We start from the raw sequence: 23,105 nt of genomic DNA, 5'->3' as shown, positions 1-23,105 counted from the left end.
TTTGCTGACATCTAAATGGAAAACGTCAAATTAACAGAAAATTTCATCATTTTAATGAGTTACCTTTTCCTTCAGTGTAGCAACTTTTTCTGTTAGATCACTGATGGTTGTTTTCTGCTCAGTGTTCTCCACTTCATACACGCTGCATTTCTTTAAGACTTCATTCAGCTTAGTATTAAAAACAGAAATCAACATCATAGAAGCATATAGAATTGTACTAAGGACGTGACACTAGAGTTATACTACTGAGCCTAAGTGGACTGTATACACTGAAACTAACACAGACTACACATGACCCCAATAAAACACCAACACTTTCATGTAAAGCTCTTGGCTGGGTCTAAGTAGTCCTTATACCCAGCTTTACACAAAGTAATTATATGATGTGAACAAAACTGAAACAAGAGAGCCAAAGCCTTTGGGTAGGAAAACAGCAATATTGTTTCTGGGATGCAAATAGAAAGTTACGACTAATGCTCAGCAGTTCTACTAAATTAAGTATTATTTAATAACTTCAACTTACCTTTTGTTCAGTATGCACAAACTTTTCACCAAGCTCTTTATTCAGCAGATCCTTTTCTTGAAGCAATTTTGTCAAAGCTTCAATTTGTTCTAGTTTTTCTGTCATGTTTAGCAGCTTTTGTTCTTTTTCTCCAAGTGAAGTTTCAAGGAAGCTATTTCTGTCACTTAATCTAAGAAGAAAATACATACACAGACCTTTGATAATCAAATTCCATTTCGAAAACAAAGTTTGCTTTAAGCTTTCTAAAGGTTTAACAACCCCCAAAAACTATGTTCCTAAAATAATAATCATTTCTACACTTTCCATTTAAACTACCAAGTCCAAAAACATCACGACTGCAAAGAGAAGCAAGAATTAAGTAACTCAATTTCACATTTTTACAGAATATAATTCTTGCCCACTAGAAGCTTAATCTTAAAGCAAAGAAAGCTAATCCTGTATGGAGCTATGAAGAATTTTTATTTTACCCTTTTAGCTGCTCATTCAAGCCAGAGATCAGCATCTGATGCTTTTCAGCATCTCGAATTTGTTGGTTGCGTAATTGGGTGAGTTGAGTTTGCAAACGTTCGTTTTCATTCTGCAACAAAACAATGATCAAGAATTATTGTCCACATCCAGAATAGTGTAAGAAAACTAAATTCCTGAAAATCTGACTCATTAGGAGATTTACATCCTACACAGTAAGAGAGGCTGTTAGCACGTGAGCGTATACCAGTGCAAAATACAATACTAATGACACAAGTTCAGGTGGATGCAACCCACCTTCCAGAAATATCTCCTTCAGTGATGCATGAACTCAAAGATCATTGCTTCATACCCAAAGCAAAACACACACACACACACACACACTGTGTTAAGGCAGCTTACTTCTCTTAACAGGGCAAGCTACTGCTCTGAAAAAAATACTTCCCACATTGGTTAGAGAACAATACTAAACTTCCAATTTTTTGGCATATTTTTTCAGGCTGAAGGAATGCAAAAAATCTGCAAGATACAGATTTGTGAAGAAAAAGAAAGCAAGCTTCATTCACACAGTTTTGTGTGTTTTTTTTTTTTTTCTTTAGAACAGTATAAATCTCCTATTCTAGACAGATACACTGCACCAATTCAAAAACAAGACCACAAAAAAAATCTAAAAGCAACCAAATACCAAAAGTAAAACACACATCCAGAACCAACAGCAAATAGGACAAACATGGCAAACTTGTCACCTCTAATGAAAATAAGCTAGCATTCTGAAGGAGGCAAAACACACCTGTACCGCCCTCAATAGCTGCCCTTCTTCCTCTACACCAAACGTTACCTGTATTGAAAGGTTTTGTTACAAGCTTCCGATGTATGAATTAATATAATTTTAATATTTGCATCTTAAAATATTAAACTCTTTTACATATATAGATGCAACTTAAAGAAGTATAAGTAATGCACCAAGCCTTAGTTTTAGTAAGAGATCATTTGTCTCATTTTGTGATAACTAGGTTTAGAAAGTATCAAGCACACTAACTTACCAGGCAATATTAAAACAAAAATCTGATAAAAGTGTTTGTTACTGTTCCTTTGTGGGCCTTCATTCATTATTTTTATAATATAAATAGTTTAAAATATTTTGTATTTATTATAAATACTATATATATAATTATATATGTGAGATATAATCTGTGAATTATATGAAGCGTGAGGGATTTAAGAAGAGAGAGACTTATGCCAATAATAACAAAATTTAATTCTTGATCTTCTGACGTAGGCTCCCTACAGAGAACAATGAAAATAATGCCTTTTACTATGTTTCTACAATAAATAACAAAGCTTTCTTTCAAAGAAGTTTCTTTTTGTGGTGACTTCTACTTTTGCTGAATAGAAGTAACAGGCTTAAATTTCAGAGCATAATATAGCATGTAGAGACACTCTGTCAACATAAATGTAAGCAAAAAAATAGGTTTTAGATATTTTTGCTAGCTGCAGATGGACGTTTTTGTCTTATTGCAGGCTATGATTATAATATAAACAGAACTAAATGATTCCCTTAACAACAACAGTTTTTACACAAATACAAAAGCTTACCTGAAGAGCCTCCATTCTACCTTGAAGCTGCAATCTATCTTCCAAATCCTGACAACGCTCTTCTAGAAACAGAATTTGTTCCTGTAGTTGATTTCTTTCCAGTTCCAACTCTTCAACTACACTCTGTAAACCTACTTAAGTCAAAGAGGAAAAATTATTTCAAGAAAGGTCAACAAAAAAATCCTGAATTCTAGAAACGTTTTTCTCCTTCACATTCACAATTCTCACCACTGTTGGGCACAATCAGATCTCAACCATTTCCAATAGAAATGCCTGAGGCCTTTCACATCTGAAAATTAAATGACACAAGTACTCTTAACTCTTCAAAAAATAAAATCAAGTTGCATAGCTCAAAACTCATAGAGAACCTGTCAGAAATATTCTCATCAGTATTGTGGCTCAATTAATAATGTGACTGATGTTACTTTAATCATCAGTTAATGTACTTGCAGGATCAGAGCTTAAGCAATATTAATAAACAAGTAAATTGGTCTGTATCAAAATTTTAAGTAAATCTATTCAATTTTATCAATAACATGTATTTGCAGCTTTTACCACAGATACAAGAACACCTACACTAAAAAACAGCCATTTGATTTTTAAAGCAAAAGCACATAGCAGTGGAATACAATTCTGCTTTGCAAACATAACAGCTATATAGATTGGAAACACGTTCACAGGAACAAGACTCTTAACTTAAAAATACACGATCTTGCCACATAGAATATTTCATGGGCACCAAGGCTCAACAAATTCCAGCGTTTAATCATATTCATATTCTACTTCTGAATCAAAACTAGGCAGTTCATCCAGCACGCACATGCTTTAAAATGAAACAGAAGAAAATGCAAGCCAAAAAAATTCAACAAAGATTAGAATACACCACAAATGGGTTGTTAGTTGAATTTGAAAACAAAAATAGACACAAAATACAGATGCTGTGCATGCTTTAATAAACTGTCTAGTCTCTATCACACCTGCATTAGGTGAAGTGTACTCTGGCCACCAACCTCCCATATTTTCTCCTTCAGCTGAATCAGTGCTATCCAAGGTGACATTCAACGCTTCTTGAAAGCACTGCTTTCCGTCAAAGCCATACTCTTCCTATACACAAAACATAAAAGTGAAGTTTAATTAAAAGAAGTAAAGTAGCAAGGGTAATACATGTATATACACTGTTATAAGAAGTGAAGTTTCAGTTAAAAGTCCTAAAACCCTGCAAGTGATTCAGGTGCATAAAACTAAGTGTATGTGATCACCACGGACACCTGTCCAGCTTCTAATTACTATTTTCAGAGAAGCAGAGTCTCCCACAGGTTTTGTACAGTATCTGCCAGGTCTCTGAAGACACCCTCGGGCATCTGAAAGGCCAACAGATAATTATGTTTGGATACCTTAATTGGTCCCCTGATTTCTACAGTTAATAGGGTCCTCTGAAACTCACGGTAAATTATTGGAATTAGCTAAACATAAAATTATACTTCCAATGGCATGTTATTGCAACAACGGCACCCTAATTCTTAGGAAAGATAAAGATTTTGTTCTTGCAAGCAACAGCACCAACTATCTAAATGTACGCCTGAATGAACTGACACACAAACCATTCAAGCTCCACTGACAAATTTGTAAAGGTCCTATCTAACACAAAAATGGCCTCAACATATTAAGTATATACCTAGCTTCAGGCACATGAATTACTCTGGAGAGATGCTCCTTATTTTTCAATGTAAAATTAAGTAGACTCAAGGAACAGAGAGGTGTGATGACATTAGAATTGCTCCTCATCTTCTGGCTATGTACACGATCATTTAATTTACCACCAGACCTGTCTAGTCTTCAGTTACATAACTATTCTAAGTTCGTAAGTCCTTAATGTATACAAGCATAAAGCATCATATAAGTAATAGTATTTTGCATATCTTTATTAATATACAGGTAAAAATAGACTCACAGATTTTAACCCACCTGAACCTTCCTGCTTGTCTGATTGCTTTTTCTTCTTGCCTGCTCCAGCCTGCCCATTCCTTGAGCTGTGGTCAGTTCCTCCTCCAGCTCCTGTTGCCCTGAGACTATGGCTGGATCAGAGCAGCCAGGAAAGAACCAGTCATCCTCAATCAGTTTTGTGCCGCAGGAAAGCAATTACATTTATATCAGACACTACTACATGAAAAGAAACCAGGGACAAGCTGAAGTCCCTATGAATGACTGACAGGAACAAGATTAAAGAAGCAATCCATAGCATTCACCTTGTGATTTCCCTCCAACATTATTATGTAGAACACAAGAATAAAGTCTGCATATCTCACTAAGAAGAAGCAAACTGAAGCCTAACTTTACTTCTTCAGGAAGCCTTTATACAGGAGACTGGAAAGGGTGAGGTTATACTGATACCAAAAAAAAATGCCAACCAATTAAAATGCCAAATTACATGGCCTTTCAAATCACCAGGTTAAAGACACCTAATTTGTATGATAACGGCATCAGCTGAGACAGCTGTAGTTTTTGTAATGTGAACAATGACATTCATTTTTATGGAAATGACGTGTCCATTTGAACTTTAATTTTAGTATGAGCTACAAAGCCAGATAATTTGAGGAAGTCACAAGCATGTGTTACACTGCAACTGGCATCAAACCATTTTATCATATATTAATATCATTCTTTTAAAGACAAATACAGAATCATTTGTAAATAAACACACTGAGTGAACTCAGAATACAAAAGCTTAGGTATGCATCCTGTTCATTGTTAGAAATGCTTTTTCGTTTTAAGTACATTCCCATCTGTTTTGTGATATGACAAAACACTTTTGTGGAGACAGATTAGGAAACAGGTGTTTCATGCAAAGCACACAAAGCAGGACAGCCAGTGAAAAGACATGAAAGTAAAGGTGACTCCATATTTTAATTGAAAATTAGAAAATCACAAATTTGGCTTTTGATTTAGCCATATCAATCCAGTTGTCTTCACAACATGCAAAATTCAAACAACTTTTATCTATGCATCAGAGAAGTAAAACCCAGAAACTATTAGTAGATTCAGCCCTACTGGGAACGCTCAGCTTTCATCTGAGTTGTACAAGGACGAGTTATACCACAAATTTCATTAAAGCACACTCCTGTAACACCTATTAGATGGGAGCAAAGTTCTTCCTGAAATATTTCAAAATGACATACTTAACTGCAGAAAAGATTAAGCAAAAAAGTTGAAAACTTTAAGGACCCTTTTAAGTAGGACTGCTGAATTGGATTTTGCTTTTCATTTTAATTACATTTTGGTTTCTTTCACTGCCACTTTATCAGCACTCACTTTGCAAACCTTTAACTTCAAGGATGGATTCTATTTTATTTTTTTTAATCATTATACATTTTTCTTCAAAACTATAAAAATAAATGTCAAATTCTGATCACCTTAAACCTTCGTTTACAAAAAATATCATTGTAGTCACTGAAGCAATTCAAAGAGCGAGTAATATTCCAGATAAGAATGACCCCTTCTTTGAAAAAAACATTTAAATTTCTTGAGGTTGAAATTGAGGTAACCTGTATTTAAGCACAATCAGAACGAATAATATGCTGTTCTTTAGAACCTGACTATCTTGGGTTTTGATAATGAAAGAAAGAATGAAATTACCGTTGTCACATGAAAAATGACAGTATAGAAATCAGAGCTTTAGAATGATTTAGAACCCTCAGGCAAGTGTTAAATCACTTCCAGTTCAATTCAGCATTGCTTTAACGTTAGTAAAGAAATATATTTTCTAATGTTTTTCAGCATTTTAGGGAGCATTTCATTTCATTTTACATTATATCTAATGTAAAAACATTAAACCTAATGTATAAACTGAAAAACTTTCCAGAACACACTTTTTCTGATACACAGTGCATTCAAATTAACTAATGATGTGCATACATTTCTTTGTGTTACTATCCACATATTAAATGTCCCGATAATTAGTGGTTTGCAGAGGAAATAAGCCAGAATCTATACGCACCAGTCAACACTGTCATCCCCTAGGATTGTGTAGCTCTCCACACATTCATTCCAAAACAGACAATTGCTTTATTTGGCAAATTGCCATAGACTGTGATGGAATGAGTAGTGGGTTTCTAGGCTGTTTAAAATATCCGTAACTAATATTAATGCAAATAAAGTTTTGCAACTTACAGGAGGGAATATAATTGTTTTTTAAAAAACACTATTGAATTTCAAGTGCTATTAAGAGTGTCTAAATTAATTTGATTCTTACTTAGTAACAATCAATTGCAGCAAGCCAAGAATTTTTTCTGTAGAAGAAGTTACAGAGTAAATATGGAGTCAGCTACTATTACAAAGAAAAATAAAGAGATTTGGTTAACATAAATGAAGAAATAGGCTTTGCAAGAGGGGAAAAAATCAAGTTAAAAGACAGCATTTGTTACATGTACGGCTAAAAACCACATACCATCAATGGCAAATCTTATAAGGTACTGTTGGCAATTTCCTCAAAAGAAGCACCAACAGAAGAAATCAGCAATAGTATATTACAAGTTGCCATTGCTGCAGGAACCTGCATGCACAAAACTGATGGGAAACTATGTTCTCACTGGCTGACCAAATCGCAGTGTAGGGTGGTAGGAGTGGAGGGGGAAGGGACGCTGAGGGCTCATCAGGTGTAACGGCAGGGAAAAAAAAGAAACAGAAAGGTCATGCTTATCCCAAGGGGAAAAATGCAAAATTAAATACGGACTGACGCAGATGAATTTACAACTGTTATTAATATTGCACATGGATCTGTAGTAACCACAGATGAGGTAACAGGTAGTTTTAATGAAGGGAATATTATTCTCTTTCAGTTCAAAGTATTACATGGTAAACCCCTCAAAAAGATGAGACGTGATCCTTAAAACATTTCTATGCTTATGTACTGAACTTTCAAATTAATCTTGGAAATGAAAAATAATTCAATGGCAGATTAAAAAGAGAAGATTCAAATTACCTAACTGGATTAATTATGACGGTAGGTTGTGCACATTAAAATGTGCCATTAAGCCCCACACAGTTAACTAACAGGACAAAAATTATAATGAAGTACTAAATGACTTGGAAAACAAGCAGCAAAAACTATCTGAAATTTACCTAGACTTTTATCAGTTTTAAGAGAAGCTGCTTCACTTTCTCATCAACTGTTTTATTACTAATTAAGAAAATTACAAAAACCTAAGATTACTTGAAATGTTATTTTCTATAGGTAGTTTAACGTTTTTAACTGGCCCTAAACCATTATCAGTTACTGTTATTCAACTGATTTGCACAAGTGCCACTTACTAATAGATTACTAAATATTTTGAGAGGTTTCTGAGCAATTTAAAGAGAAAATCTGTCTTAGGTACATTTTACTAGAGCACCACCCTACATCATAAAATTCAAACCAACACTACAGTTCCCCACACCTTCACTACCTGTTCACGGCAGGCAGCTTTAAAATCTCAATGGTGAACTTATTTTAATCACTCGTCATTTGTGTTTGGACAGTAACCTTTTGAAGCAAGTTCAAGCAGTCTTACAAAGCAGCAATTCAGACGGCAAACAGAAAAAGTACATCTACTCATAAAAACAATACAAAAAATGAATTTATGAAAAAAGAATCAAGGAAATTAAGAAAAAGCAAATGTAAGCAATTTTACTAGCTAAATCTTATAAATCTTATGGCTACAGCAGTTTGTCATGGTAGAAAACTCTCAATTTAGTCTGAAGTGCAGCAGACATATACGAGATGTGTGTATGTGCATCATATATATATATGTATATATATATATATATGGTAATTTAACTGTGAGTAGAACAGCTTACCTTCTCTCTCCTCCTCAATCTGAGCCATTCTCAAGGCCATAGCAGATTTCTCTTCTCTGACTTGATCACGGGACTCCTCTGATTCTGGCACATTTTCTTGCCATTCCAAGAGCTGACTCTGCAGTTCATCCACACTACCTGATTCACTGGCCTAACAAGAGAAACTGGGCATGAAAATATATTTTACCAGATCCTACTGCAAACGTAAATGACTTTTTAAGTTGGCAAACCATTCACAGAGAAAGCAATCCACTGTGATTTACCACTTAATATACAAAAAAAATATGAAAACAAAGATAATTATCATAGATTGTGTAAAAAGCAAGCCTCACCACCTAGCAAAATATTAAAAATGCTACTGCTGGTTGCATTTTCAAGCTAAAATATTTTTAAACAAAAAATGGATTTTTAAACAAATTATTTTTCTTGCATATTTTCATCTCAGAAATGTTTTAAAGTGCAACAATATTCAATTTTCTTACTTTAGGATAAAAAATCTCTATTACTTTAGGATAAAAAATCTCTATTACTTTAGGATAAAAAATCTCTATTACATGAGTAGAATAAGTAAGAATGTTTTTGCCTTCCCATCAAAATAAAAACTATTTTGTAAATTAACCAAAAAAAGTCTCCACAAAAGTTCAAAAATACTTTTAGCAACACATATTAACCCGTTTCAAACTGTCTCTGCTTCCAGGTCTGTATAAAATTATTTACCATGTACTAAGATTAATGTATACTGTTAATCCACCTAGAAGTCTTTTAGTATAGCTTTATGGTTCTTCTCACTTTGTCATCTGGACCTGTACATTTGTTAACATTTCAGCTCTTATTTCCTTCTAAAAGCTATTCAGACCTTACACAAAATAATAAAAAGTCACTTTGATAACCCATGTTAAATGTAACTAAGTAGACAGTAAACAGTTTGGAAATGTATAAATTAAGGTATGTGAAAAAATAAGGAAAAACCAATCTTTAATTCAAACCTGTCAGTTTGTTACCTATTTTAACAGCTACTGACATCTCAATTTCACATACCGCTAAATTAATTTTCAGCAAGAACACCCAGCTAACACACTTCCTAAAGCACTGTTTGAGCTAATCAGTAACTCATACAAATCAATTTTAAAGTCAACCTGTGAAGCTGCCCTCTTTGTAACTTGGTCAAGATCAGCTTGCAACTTCCTTTGCTGCTCTTCATAGACTTCCAGCTTAGTCAGCAATTCTTCTACAAAAGTATAATGAATTTAGGTTCATTAGGACACAAAACTGATAGAAGATCAACAAAAATTTACAAGATTCAAAATGAAAATTCAGATAATTCATTTCAGTTAGAAGACCTGTATTTGTCTGTGTTGTCCACCTACCCACAATACTGACTTCTTGGTTGTTAAATATAGATCAGTGTTTTAAACCTAACACGCTAACAATTTAGACTAGTGAAGTGAAAATTCTACCATTTTCCATTTACAAAAAGGATATCAGAAAATCTTCAAGGTGAAAAGGAGAATCTCTCATAGAACACTATTATTAAATGTAATTGCCTATCTGAGGTTTTATGCAAAAAAAAAATCCCTCAAATCCTCACACAAGAAAAAAATATTTGATATAATATTTGAGATAATTCTCACTGCTCTCAGTTCATTGTATATATACTCTATCAGATTTTTCCAAGTATCTTGTTCTCATTTTTCATCTTAAGAAGCCACCTTTTCCACTTGCTCGAAAAGTTTAGATGTATTCTACCAAACCTAAACAGAACAAGGGCTGAACTGTTATGCACAAGTATATTTTGGGAAGGAAAGATGACTTGTACCTCTGGCTTAAGAACTGTATGCTACTGTAAAAGTTGGAGATACTTCAGAATCTGTTTTTTGTTGTTTGTTTGTTTGTTTTTTAAAAAAAGATACACTGAAAATTTTAAACAAGAAAGACTATTTATCTTTGTCTCTTTAATTTAGAACCATCTTCAATAGAAAAATAAAAGAGATGGGCTTTTGTTTGGTTGTTTCTTTGCAAGCCGGGTAGGTTTTTGTTTGTTTTTACCATTCTGAGTTCTGATTTCATGTAATGATTGAAGTTTTGACTGCAGTTCTTCTTTCTCAGCTTCTAATTCTGACAAACGATTGTTCAAGGCAGATACATCGTTATTCTTCGATGAAAACTAAAAGAAAAAGTAGCTGTAAGTTTTTCATTTGCACCAAAACACTGATAACACAGTAAAGTAAATGCTACTTTTTTCTGATTTTTAGTAAGATTTGGAGTAGCTGTTTTTCTACTATTTGAAAGTGCAATACACTAGCTACATAATACACACATTTTTCAGTTCATCCTCCAGCTGTTTGATTCTTGATTTGGACCAAGCCTTCATTTTCAGGAACTTAGCTTCAGATTTGGTGGCCTCTTCTGTTTTCAGTTTCAGTTGTACTAAGGAACAAGACAAATATTTTAAACCCCAGAAGGATTATCATTACAAGATCTATGTTTAATACCTTTAGCAACTGAAAGTAACACTTATAGAAGACAACTGCATTCAAAGAAGAAAAACATTAACAGTAAGAAACGTGGTGAGAAATTTACAGCATATGTCATCATCTTGATATTCCCATAACCCTCATTATTATAGCACTTGAGCACAGATACTTTTTAATTACTGTGGTGGTAACTCTTCTATTGAATTTTATGAAGTTGTACTTGCAACAGGTATGAAATTGATATATAATATATAGAGGTATGGCCTAAAGTAACCCGTCCTACGTGACAACTGTTTAAATAGGATACCTTCCAATTCTTCCATCTTTTCTTTAGTTGTAGACTCCAGGTCTCTAACATCTTTTGTCTGCCCACTAACAGTTAATTCTGCCACTTGTTTCTTAAGCTGAACCAGGGCCTGATCTTTTTCTTGCAGCTCAGTTTCATGTTTCTCTTGAATTTCATGCAGTTCAGCATCGTATTTCTCCCTCACTTTTGTCATTTCAAGCACGTGTTTCTCCATCATGTCTTTTATCTGGGCTCTCAAGACATGTCTCTCTGCATCCAGTTTAGACTGAAGGTTTTCTTTTTCAGACTGAAGACGTTTCAGGTTTTCATTAATCTCCTATTAAAAAAAAAATGAAGTTTTTTATTTTAATAAAAAGTATTTTTAGTACGACTGTCAAACACTGCATTTGTATTCTTACATACTTTTCCAGAAAATCAGAGCTACTGTTGGTCACCTGGCTCTAGTACAAAAAACTCAGCTCTGATTTTCCAAGGCTTACATAGGAACTTGAGCAAAATGGCGTTGCTATTTGAGTGAAAACTACGTTACCTCTCCCTTAGCTGAAAATGGAATAAAAATCAACGCTTGCTTGCTTAAATACATATTTGTAAGATCTCTCTAACAGCAACGTCAAAGACTGAGAATGCTCACTGCAATGCCATCCAGATGTTGTTACCTACATCCATTAAAACTGGCAAACTGTGACCTAGCTGTTCTTTTTGCTAACTGGTCTTCTGTTAGTGCTTATCCTACTGCCAGTGCTCTCACATTGGTTATAATGCAAGAACTAGATTACAGATCACTGTAACGGAGCAGTTCACTCACATCAGACCTGTTGTGCAGAGCCTATGTTAATGATACAGAAACCAAGGAAGATAGACTGTCCATGTAAAGAAGCTGTGCAGGACGGCAGAGGCAACATTTTCAAAATGCAATTAAACTGCTTATGTAAAGGAAGTCTTCTTGCTATTTTAATACTTAGGCTGAGGTTCCATTACAATTTAAACTGCTCTAAGTTCATGTTGTGACAATCCACCCTTTGCCTCAAGCTGCACATTTCTGTCTCCTCAGTGAACTAGCACTAGGTACTGACTGTTGTTGCAGCTTATCTTCCTTCAAGATGCATCTAACCCGTGGGGTGGGGGAAAACACCTGCTTAAGGCACGGTGTATGACAAATGGGAAGGACAAGTGAAACACCAATTTAGCGAGGACCATAGCTTCTGGATCACACATGTTTTGCTATAGATCTTAACTACTTTTGCAGGACAGTGTGTCTACCTGGTTACATTGTTGAAACTATTTCCAATAGATTTGAATTCAGGAAACCTTCTTGGGTAAGTGGATTTTTTTATTTTTATTTTTATTTTTGTAAATAGGATGGCTGAAATGTGGTACCTGACACTTCCCAAGCAGGGTGTTTCAGCAAAGTCCCAAAAGCCTATGTGAGGGACTGCAATGTTCTTTACCTACATTGTTGAACTGACGTAGCAGCACTCAAAGGCTATAATCACAATTCACACTAGATGCTTAAAAACAATGAACCTGGATTAGCTATGCATTCTGCAATCAGTAAAAATACTTCAGAAAAAAAGGCACAGTGCTAGTTAAACATTCTCTTTGGAGAAAGAAGAAAAAAAAAAAAAAAAAAAAAAAAAAAAAGCCTTGGAGCTCACTCCAGCCTCTTAACTAGAGAAACTGAAGTCTTTTGATAGCAGAAAGTCTTCCCTACATAACAAGTTCTCAAAACGAACCAAGACAAGCTAAGCTATGGAGGAGAATTTACAGTTTTATATTTCATGGGCTTTACTTTTTTATTTCCTGAATTGAACTGGAATTTGTATCTGTTCACACAATTATAGTTGCATTACCAGCACACGTCAAAACCTCCCAGAGCACTACCTAATTATTTCATGCAGAATTATCTTTCAGACACCAACAAACTGCTTTTGAAACTTGTAATTGACCCAATGAGTTGAGCAGTGTATATATATTATTTCTTACTTTTAATTGCTGGTCCTTGGCATCCAGTTCTTTTTGCAGCACATCTATCACCTGCGTCCTTCCCATCATGACTTCTTCCTTTTCATGGAGCTTCTGCTTCAAGGCTTTCAGTAGCTAGGAAAAAAAAAAATCAAGCTATCAATAAAGGGATTAAAATTTTCAGAAGAAGAAAAAAAAACAAGTATTATGTTTAGTTTCCCACCCAGACTTCTGAACTGTGTCACAGAGGTTATTAATTACATGTTTCTAAACTCCCATGACTATCTAAGACAAAGCAAGCAACCAAGTTTCCAAAGCAACTTACCTGTTCCAGGTCAGCACTTGCATCAGATTTAGCAACTAATTTAAAGAGCTCCTGTTCATGTTTTTTCCTCTGTGCTTCCAATTCCTTTTCCTTTTCCTGGATTACATTTTGAAATACACGTACCTGAAAACACATAGAAAGTAAATATGAAACCGGTCCACCAAGGTACACTGAAAGTACACTGGCTTGTCTAAATAAAGGTACAGCAAGATAATGTATTCTTGCTTCCACTTAGCAGTAAACCCAGCAATCACTGACTGATTACTGAAGTCAATGGCACATAAACCTTCAACTTGCATGAAATTTGCCTCAATTCTTCAGTAACAAACTTTAAATGAAAAGGACTGTAATGTTCATTTTTGTTTAACACCACAGATCTCCACCTTCTAGATGCTATCATTTTGATACTCCTTTTTTCTAAAAGATTACACTGATCATAATAATTTTTAGCAAGTTTTAATCAATTAAGCCCAAATAGCTTTGAAACCTAGCCACCTCTTCCTACTCAAGAACTTGCATTCTCCCTCCAGCATCTTTGTTAGCTATCTTACTTCTATAAGAACTGGATGTAACTTTTGGAATCCTGCTAATGATATTTTGAATAAAAATTCATTTTTTTTATAAAGATAATCAGTTTTTTTCACATAAAGTCCTACCCAGCTCTGTATTTCAGTGACCACACTGTGCTCACCACAATGGCTTTTAGTCTCAGCTGTTGGTCTTTTTCTTTATTTCTTCTATCAAAACATGCAATGTTGTGCTACTGAACGTGTATGCCAATATTCAGGATCGAAAGTACCAGATAAAATAAACTCAGATATCAAATAATATGGGAAATACTGAGATCAATAGCTTCATACATGGTAGAACAAACTCTGAGCGATCAAGCACATCACATTAAAATCTAAATTCCTTACAGTTGGGCTGAAACTCCCTTGGAAGTTAAATCTCAGATTTAATGTGATGTGCTATCAACATCAAAGAATGGATAACATGCTCCCTAGATTATTTTTTCAACTGTTTCTTTTTCTTTTTTCCTTTTTAGTTGTTATTAAATATATATATATATATATATATTTGCCTTGGCCTGCTAATCAGCCACGAACTTCTAGAATAGTTCCCCATTAAGCAGACCAAACTTCACCAGCTATTTTTCAAAGTCAGGAGGAAAACAATTTATTTCAATGCTCTCCTGCTAAGAAGCGCATCAGTTCGCTCACAGCACAAATGAAAGTGATCTGTCAAATAGCCACATTACACTGAGAATGGTTAAACAACCCTAATACTTTCATTTTCAATAATTATCTGAATAATTACCAAACCATCTACTTACTGACTGCTTCATTATTCTTACTTCATCTGATCACCATATAGACCTTAACTCAAGAATCACCGAAAATTAAGAATGGCATTTCTCAATCATTGAGATAGCAATACTACAGTCAAGACATCTTCCACCAACAAATATAAATATTTCTAGAGTGTTTACTTACATTTTCCATATATGCAGCTTCCATTTCTTGGAAACGTTCTCTTTCATTGTTCTGAACGGTTTTAAGACTCTCAATCTGTTCCTGGAACAAGCTACATTTTTCCTCACTGTCTCCAACCTTCTTGGTAAGGTTCTGAACAAGAATCTGCATGCTTTGTAGTGAAGATTCTTTAATGGACAGCTCATTCTGTAGAATGCAAACCATTAGACAATTAGAAGTATGGGCCCAGAAAAAAAAAACCACCACCCACCCTCCCTCAGGCAAGCAACATTAAACTAGAAACTCAGGTTTGGTTTTGATTTGAGTGAAATTTCTCATCAGATTTAAAAGTCAGTAAAAGTTGTATTATTTAGTCAGTATTATTACTAAGGTAAATAATTATTTATATATTAAAATAAATGAAAATAATCAATGAAGAAATTGTAGTCACATGAATAACTGCTGGTGATTTGTGCTTCAGAGAAGGATCAACTATACAACATCAAAATTGTTTAATTCTTTGAAACCTCTATGGAGGTTTTATATCTGAGATGATAATATACCTTCAATTCTTCATTGGGCAAGAATATTTCATTGGCAACACCACCTGATCCACAGGCCATCTGTAAATCAGTGATATAGGCATCTCTTTCAGCTAGCTTCTTTTCTTTCTCTGCCAGCATGGCATCCATTTCAGCCCCCCGACAGCGCTGGGCCTCCAATTCAGCATTCTGAAAATGAAAAGACCACACTGCATGTAATCTGTATTTCTAGCACAGTTTGCATCACCACCATAGTGACTATTTTAGGGTACAGAAAAAATTACGATAACATTTATAACTTGGTTCAATTTGAACTCCAACATTTAATTACTGAGCCTGTTTCTCTCTGAAATTCTGCAGCACTGGCATTCCTGCCACCTTCCAGTCAACAATAACGTCCACAAAATACAGCACTGTTACAAACTGTAACATGAAATCATTCTTTGTATTTCTTCCTCTCATTAATTATTTTTGCAACAAGAAAAACTGAAGCAAAACAGCATTTTAATTCAAAATAGAAGATTTAAAGATAACATTAACCCACACAGTTCATACAGTGCTTCCTTTCCTGTTTATTTTCAAACTACTATTTATTTTCAAATTACTGCTTGAGGATTCAATGTTAACAGAAAACACAATGAAAGAATTCTCACTGTATTTGTTCAGGCAGGTTGTAGCACATAACCTCTGTTTTCTCAACCCAAAACTTTCTCAAAATATCTCTTTAGTCTTTAAATATAAGCCTACACCACAGATGTGAAAAAACATACACTCAGCATCATATAAAACACCACCTTTTTTTGTAGCTCTTCATTTTTTTGTGTGATCTGGGATTCTAGTTCTTCAATTCTCCTTCTCAGCACTAATATTTTCCCACGATTTGCTGCAGCGTTTTCCTGGTCGCCATCTCTTGATGCCTGCAAAAACAGGGAGTTTCACATTCCATAAGTAAGTAGCAACTGACTTCAGTACTTCTACCTGTTCAGACAATACTGGTGAAATAGAGTGGTCTTGTGGTTTGTATTTCCATTCTCTTTTATATTAAGTATTCCAAGACAATAACATGTCTACTTTCAAATGTAAAGACACTTACCTTTTTTTGTTCTGCTTTTTCCTCCAAGCCTCCTGCTGCTGATAACTGTTTCTTAAGTTCTTCCAGTTGTGAGGTTAATGATGCAACCTTGGCTTTGTTTTGCAGCTTCACTTTGGAAAGTTTGGCATCAGCAGATTCCCTCTCCTCCTACAGACATTAGAGTCATGAATGGCTTAAATTAGCTACATGAACAACTGCATCCTTCAAATCTCCCATTAAAAAAAAAAAAAAAAGAAACAAAAACAGAAATCTAAAGTAATTAAATCTTTCCCCTGAAGAGACTGCTGCCTGTGCAATATCCAAATCCACTTACAATTTTGGAACACCGCCCCTGGAGGTATTTAAAAAATGTGTAGATGTGGTGCTTAGGGATATGGTTTAGTGCCAGACTTGGCAGTGCTAGGTTAACAGTTGGACCTGATGACCTTAAGTGATTCTATAACAGAAGATGCGTTGGCAAAAAGCTGTAATGCCCAGGAAACCTAACAGCTAATTGTAACCAATGCTTCCTAGGGTTCCTGAAGTTGTTATAACTGACTATTAAACTTAGCTACAAGAACAGCTTACGATAAACACGACCGATGTGGTTTTTTTAAACTGTCTCTTTGAAAAGAATACATACACAGTACCTTTAACTGATTATCTTTATTTCGAAGCTCAGCATCCTTCTCTCGGACAAGCTCCTTTAGCTGAGTTACCAGCTGCTCAGTACTTGTCAGCTGTTCAGTCAAATCTGTCACCGACATGTTTCCTGCATCTTGTGACCCTGCAGCCTGCAGACATTAAGTGTATTTTGAACAAACAAGATAGTGCAGACAATGATCCTTGTGCCATCACCTTTTAATTAAACACATTCAGAAAATCTTATTAGAATGCAATAGTAAAACATCCATGTACTATATGTACACATACCAGACTGTCTTGAGCTAGTCTGACAGATACAGTAGAAGAAGGGTTTATATAAAACCATGTTAAAAAGAACACACAACATAATTGTAATAATCTGATTTCTTCTGTGTAGAAACACTCTTCATTGTACTATGGTTCAGTCAGACCACTACAACTACTTGATCGTTCGGGCATGAACAAGTAATTCCTGTATTTTGCCATCTCAGAAATTCCTTGCAGTTTCTTTCTTTTCCTAATCCTTACATAGCTATTTCTGTATTATAAATTATTTTGAACAGCAACTTTCTCCTCTGTCTCTGAATGTCATCTAACATCTGTATAGAATAATAATGAAAAAAAAAAAAAAAAAGCTTTCACGATTTCAAGCAGATCTACATAACTCTACTCGAGACTTTAAAAGACAGCTTTATTTTTTTAAGGAATCAGAAAAAAAATATCCCTCACCTTTCCATCAATAAGACATTTCTCAAAATAAACTTGAACATAACTACATCAATAGTTTACTTAAAGGAAAAAAAGGGAGGAGGGGATGACACCGCTTTTGAATGAGTAAGAAAAGGCCTTAACAATAATTAATAGCTATACTGAATGTTGACATATTTAATGCACAAGGACTTAATTTCCTTATCTACTGGATTTTCATTATAATATCTAGCAGTAGTGTCACTGAACCTAGTGACAATAAAATATTTTATTAACATGCTACGCACAAAAAACAGACTTGGGATAAAGCCTATGTAATTCTCATAGATGCTTTCTTAAAGCAAGTTAAGCATTATGAAGACAAATAGAGCAGTTGTGTTACGCAAGGATTAAATATCGAGCAAGAACCCAAATCGACTTTTAATGAGAGTCCTAAAAGTGAATCATAGTGAAACCAGTTAAGCAACTTCTTTATGAAAGAGCAAACACATATGATTAGTAGATCATCAGTTAAAGGTTCTGTATGTCAGAATTTCTTAGGAAATCATTATCTTAAAAGAAATTCAGTACTTACAGCTTTGGAAGGAGAATCATCTCCACTACCCCATTTCCACATAGTTTCAAGATAGCTATGAAAAAACAAATGAAACAATACATCAGTAAACATCAGTGATTCAGGTACTTTAATTAACTGGTCCTTCTCTCTGTGTATTTCAAAGTAAAATACTTTATTCTAACTTTAAGTGGTTGTTAACCGCACCTCTGATCTCCATCACATTATTTCTTAGCAGCTAGTAATGTAATTATGTATAAAATATGCATGTTATGCGTTTTCTAAAGACTCATTGTTAGTAAAATGTCAATATTATCAAAAAAAATCAAAGAAGTATTTAAAATTTAAATGCCATAAGAATTATTCAGCATAGTTGCTATTTCCATGCATAAATAAAAGATACAAGCCAGTTAAAGTTTGCTAATATTTAACCTGACCTTAAACATTCTGCCTGCCACTGCAATGTGACAGGTATTATATCAATGCTTATTTCTATAAAACCCTACACAAAGATGAAAAATGTTAAAGAACACCATACTGCATTAATTGCCATGACTGCTTTCATCAGAAAAATGACATGAGTGTTGTAACCCCTGAGGTCACTGATCAGCATATTAAATGGTAGCTAAACCTCCAGGCACAGCAAGCGTTCCCCACTTCTTCTGCTCTGAACCAAGCACCACATATTTCTAAATGGTACCAATGTACCAGACATACCTGTAATTACAGCCTCAGACCATGGAAAGCTGGAGTCTCCCAATAAACACAAGTAAGAGCTCTAACACGGCTGTAAGAAGCAAAATCCTACAGACCAAGTAGGTAGAAGGCAGCTCTAAGGCTAAGAACAATACTGAACAATAGCGACAAGCTAAATGGACAAAGTCTTTAAAATAGCCAATGCAGTAAATACCAAACTGTGTCTTGGAGATGCACATTAAGAGCAGACTAATGTATATTGCTCTGCCTCTGTATAATAATTCCAAAGAGCAGCACGAAGTAAGAAGCAAAGCTGTACCCATTCAGTGATTTTCACTCTCAGCTAGCAATGTCCAGAGGAAAACAATCCATCCTTTCTAATCTGTATTACATACTTCTGAAATATGCATGCACAGATCAGTCAGCGGCACTGAATTTGGAAGAGAGTTTATTATAAACCTTAGCACATAGCTTTCCTTAAAAGGTATGCAGAATGATAGCAGAGACTGCTTTTAAAGATGGTTATCTTTTCAAAGCTAAAAGCAGGAATCACTGAGTACACCCTATGGCCTATGTTATCTACAAGGTCAAAATGGATTACGCTAAGAATCTTTTCTAACATTAAAATCAACAAGCAAGCTGTGGGCTTGAGGGACTGAAATTATACAACTTAGAAGTAAAAACCCCACCCATAGCTCCTCCAGAGCTGTAACATCAAATCTGCTCTCTGCAAAAAGCTCATTTCCAGACACATTAAAGGGTCACCCATGTACAAAGCAGAGTAAAATGACTCACTAGATGTAATCGCAGTGCATTTCCATTTTACTAATGGATATTTAGCTCATTTACAGCTTTGACTGATGCAATCATTTTTGGTCACTTCACGTGCCAGCATTCCTACCTGAATACCTCAATTGCTACCTTCTGATGTATATTTGTTTATACAAAGGACAGTAAATATTGACAAGTTTTCCAAATCAAGCTGGGCAACAAAACTGAAGAGACTTCCCTTAGCCAGCATGAAGTCAACCAATGATGACTTTTTCATTTTCTCATACAGACAGCAAATTAGAGCACTGAAGACAGCAAAGCCGCAATTGGAACACTCAACACAATCCCTTCTGCTTGCAGGATCATCTAAACAGAATTTAACCAAGTTGTTTACCACCATATTCCTTCCTTTGGCAGCCTACTTCCTAGACATAGTGGCATCAGTCATCAAGTATAAGAGACACAGGGAATCCAATCCATCTGTGACTATATTCTGTGAAGTTTTTGCAGTGACAGATCATTTGTCTTTCCCCAGTAAGTTAACACTGCTCGCCCTCACTTTCAGTGTTCCACACTGCTTCATCGCTGCCAGTATCTCATCCCGCTCATCCCGCTGTGTTGATAATCATTCTTTTCCATGCACTATACACTCATTTCCCTTGATCTCTTCTTCACTGAAGAACAACAGGCAGGATATTTGAACCTTACACAAATTCCAGGAGATATAACAAAGGACTGCTTAATTTTACAAAACAAGCTTCTCCTGATGCTTAAAGTACAACTGAGGTTTCAGGGGACAGGGACACATTTCAGCAGCAGTTCATACTTAGGTGGTCACAGAACCCCCACAGCTTGAGGGTGAATGATTTACAGGGTAAAATACTGAAATGTGATGTTACCAACACCTACTCAAATGATCAGGAAAGCTGACAAACAGTCCACTGACTTCTGTAGAACTGCAGACATTTGCCTAATCTTCCCCACGTCTGTTCAAAGTCTTTCTGATTTAAGATGGGCTTCAAAGTGCCCTCATTTGATTTCTCACTACAAAGGTGTTACTGAAGGTCTTTTCCCCCTTCTCTTGCAGAAAAACTATTTAGAAAGCAGGCAAGATCCTCTCTTCTTGCTGCCAAGGGAAGTAATGGCAGCCCCCATTCTCTTCTCTCAGCGAAGCAGTGGTAGAAAGGCTCCCAATAGCAGTATGTAAAAACTTGAGTGTTTTATTACTTCAAATGCATTTCCTAGAATGACTTTGTGCTTTAAAACACAGACACTGGAAGAAAAGCATTTTCATGTACGTTTCCTTGTTGCATCTGCACATTTTGCATTTACCCATAGATCTGCCAATGTGATGGCCTTCCAGGACGTTAACCCTTCTGCTCAGTAAAGAAAATTTAACACTGCATTTATATAGCTATTACAGAAATAATGCACATTACACTTTCCCCTAGAAACCAGCCCCCTGCTGGGCCCAATACCCTTGCTGCACACGCTTTCTACAGTGCATCAGCAAAGAAATACAGCACGAGCGCCAGGCCCGCTGCAAAGGGCAGGTGCCGGGGGGGCAGCCGGGTGCAGGCCGGCCTGCCGCCGGCGGCCCAGCAGGACACACGGCCTCCTCCCAGCTCCCCATTCCAGCGGGGTCCCCGCCTAAGCCCCGCTTTCCTATGGGGCCTCCGGGAACAGAGAGCAGGCAGCCGGGGCCCCTCCCCGCCCCAGCCACCCCCGGAGGCTGCAGCCAGGGCTGGGGGCCCGGGTCCGGGCCCAGCGCCGCCGCCCCGTAGAGCCGGGCGGGCCCCGCGTCCCCCCGCCGCCAGCGGGGAAAGGCTGCGGCGGGCCGGCACCGTGTGGCCCCACTCACCTGCCGGGGGGCGGTGGGGCGGCCGGGCCGGGCCCGGCTCAGCCGCCGCCGCCTCCTCCTCCTCCGCCGCCGCCTCCTCCTCCTCCGCCGCCGCCGCCGCCTCGGCAGCTCCCACGGGCTCGGCAGCACGGCCCAGCCCCGCGCCAGGCGGCCCCGCCAGCGCCACCGGGCGGCGCGGAGGAGCCCCGGGGCTGAGGGGAAGGGGGAGCGCGGCCTTGGCGAGCAGATAGGAAGGGAACGGCAGGCCCCGGGGGAAAATGGCCCCCGAGGCAGCCCGGCGTTAGTCGGGGGCGGTGAGGGTGGTGGTGAGGGAGAGCTGGGGGCGCTTCGGGGGCCCAGCGAGGAATTCCTGGGGGGAGAAGTGTGACTGGGAGCAGGATGTCTGCTGCGGGGCTGTGAACATAGGCAAGGGAGACGGGGTTGTACGCTGGGAAAAAGTGAAGCAGTGTGATGAATTTCGTGTAGGGATAAGGCCCTCTGTCCCGTGGAGGCCAGGAAGCATACCACCATGTACTGTTACACCGGTCTTGCTTTCAGGGTGAGAGATGGATTTGAAGTCCTTTTTCTAAGTGGAAAACCCGCAAAGCTTTGCACAGTATCGTACAAAAGGAAGCTGTACGTTGTGTGCCTGACCAGCAGCTGTCATATTTTTCCTTCTCCAATAGTTCAGCTAGTACGTTTTTCAGCATGCAAACTGTTGCTTCCCAGCAGAATCTTGCACTCTATGGCTTCCAGTGTGGCCCAGCTACAGACATCGCATTCTTAAAATAAGCAGCAGTTCATACCACAGTACAGTGAACAGCCACAAGCTTTAATTTACAGCAGACTACAAAATTAAAATGACTACAAACAGGAAGGAAAACTGCTAGTGTTTAAATGGGATTAAATTTCAAGATCTGATTCTCAATTCAATAACTTCAGTCTCTTTTTGGTACAACATTGCAGCACATTGTCTTCATTTCTGATTACAAGCTAAATGAACATAATGTTGCCTGTGTTCTCATTTATGCGTTAACCTCATAGTAACATGACAGCTGATGATTAGCGTCAGAAGTCCTCAGGAAAACATGAGCATCTCTGGGAACGTTAACATGAGCTGCTCTGTAACTTGCCTGTAACTTGAGCTGCTCTGAGTTTACTTGGAGATGATGCAAAACAGCTTTGCCAGTATGTCCATTTTTCCAATTCACAGCTAGCTTCTTATGATTAAACACTGTTTATTACAGGAGGGCCTGGTCATTTCTCCTGGAGATGGCTGCAGCCAAAAAAAAAAAAAAAAAAAAAAAAAAAAAAAAAAAAAA

The 23,105-nt window shown here is 36.8% G+C and overlaps 1 protein-coding gene across 6 annotated transcripts in view; it reads right to left on the bottom strand.

Moving 5' to 3' along the window:
- LOC118168227 (golgin subfamily B member 1-like) overlaps positions 1-21,930 on the bottom strand; it is a 43,675-nt gene extending 21,745 nt beyond the window's left edge. Inside the window, exons 1-20 of one of the 6 annotated variants that reach the window (XM_035328454.1) lie at positions 21,805-21,930; positions 18,498-18,552; positions 17,221-17,364; positions 16,592-16,738; positions 16,293-16,415; positions 15,520-15,687; positions 14,978-15,163; positions 13,485-13,607; positions 13,181-13,294; positions 11,198-11,513; positions 10,734-10,843; positions 10,463-10,580; positions 9,553-9,644; positions 8,416-8,567; positions 4,550-4,703; positions 3,562-3,688; positions 2,585-2,718; positions 991-1,100; positions 524-692; positions 64-168 (exon numbers count right to left, since the gene is read on the bottom strand). In XM_035328454.1, the coding sequence (XP_035184345.1) occupies positions 64-168; positions 524-692; positions 991-1,100; positions 2,585-2,718; positions 3,562-3,688; positions 4,550-4,703; positions 8,416-8,567; positions 9,553-9,644; positions 10,463-10,580; positions 10,734-10,843; positions 11,198-11,513; positions 13,181-13,294; positions 13,485-13,607; positions 14,978-15,163; positions 15,520-15,687; positions 16,293-16,415; positions 16,592-16,738; positions 17,221-17,364; positions 18,498-18,539 (2,634 nt within the window). In that variant the 5' untranslated portion in view covers positions 18,540-18,552; positions 21,805-21,930. The remainder of the gene's footprint in view (positions 1-63; positions 169-523; positions 693-990; positions 1,101-2,584; positions 2,719-3,561; positions 3,689-4,549; positions 4,704-8,415; positions 8,568-9,552; positions 9,645-10,462; positions 10,581-10,733; positions 10,844-11,197; positions 11,514-13,180; positions 13,295-13,484; positions 13,608-14,977; positions 15,164-15,519; positions 15,688-16,292; positions 16,416-16,591; positions 16,739-17,220; positions 17,365-18,497; positions 18,553-21,804) is intronic. The other 5 variants (XM_035328453.1, XM_035328449.1, XM_035328450.1 and 2 more) reach the window with 5 other exon arrangements.
- Positions 21,931-23,105: the final 1,175 nt, after the last annotated feature.

Source organism: Oxyura jamaicensis, chromosome 5 (assembly GCF_011077185.1).
Source record: "Oxyura jamaicensis isolate SHBP4307 breed ruddy duck chromosome 5, BPBGC_Ojam_1.0, whole genome shotgun sequence".
Lineage (NCBI taxonomy): Eukaryota > Metazoa > Chordata > Aves > Anseriformes > Anatidae > Oxyura > Oxyura jamaicensis.
Note: the sequence above shows the minus strand (reverse complement) of the source record. Positions and strands in the feature narration are given on the sequence as shown.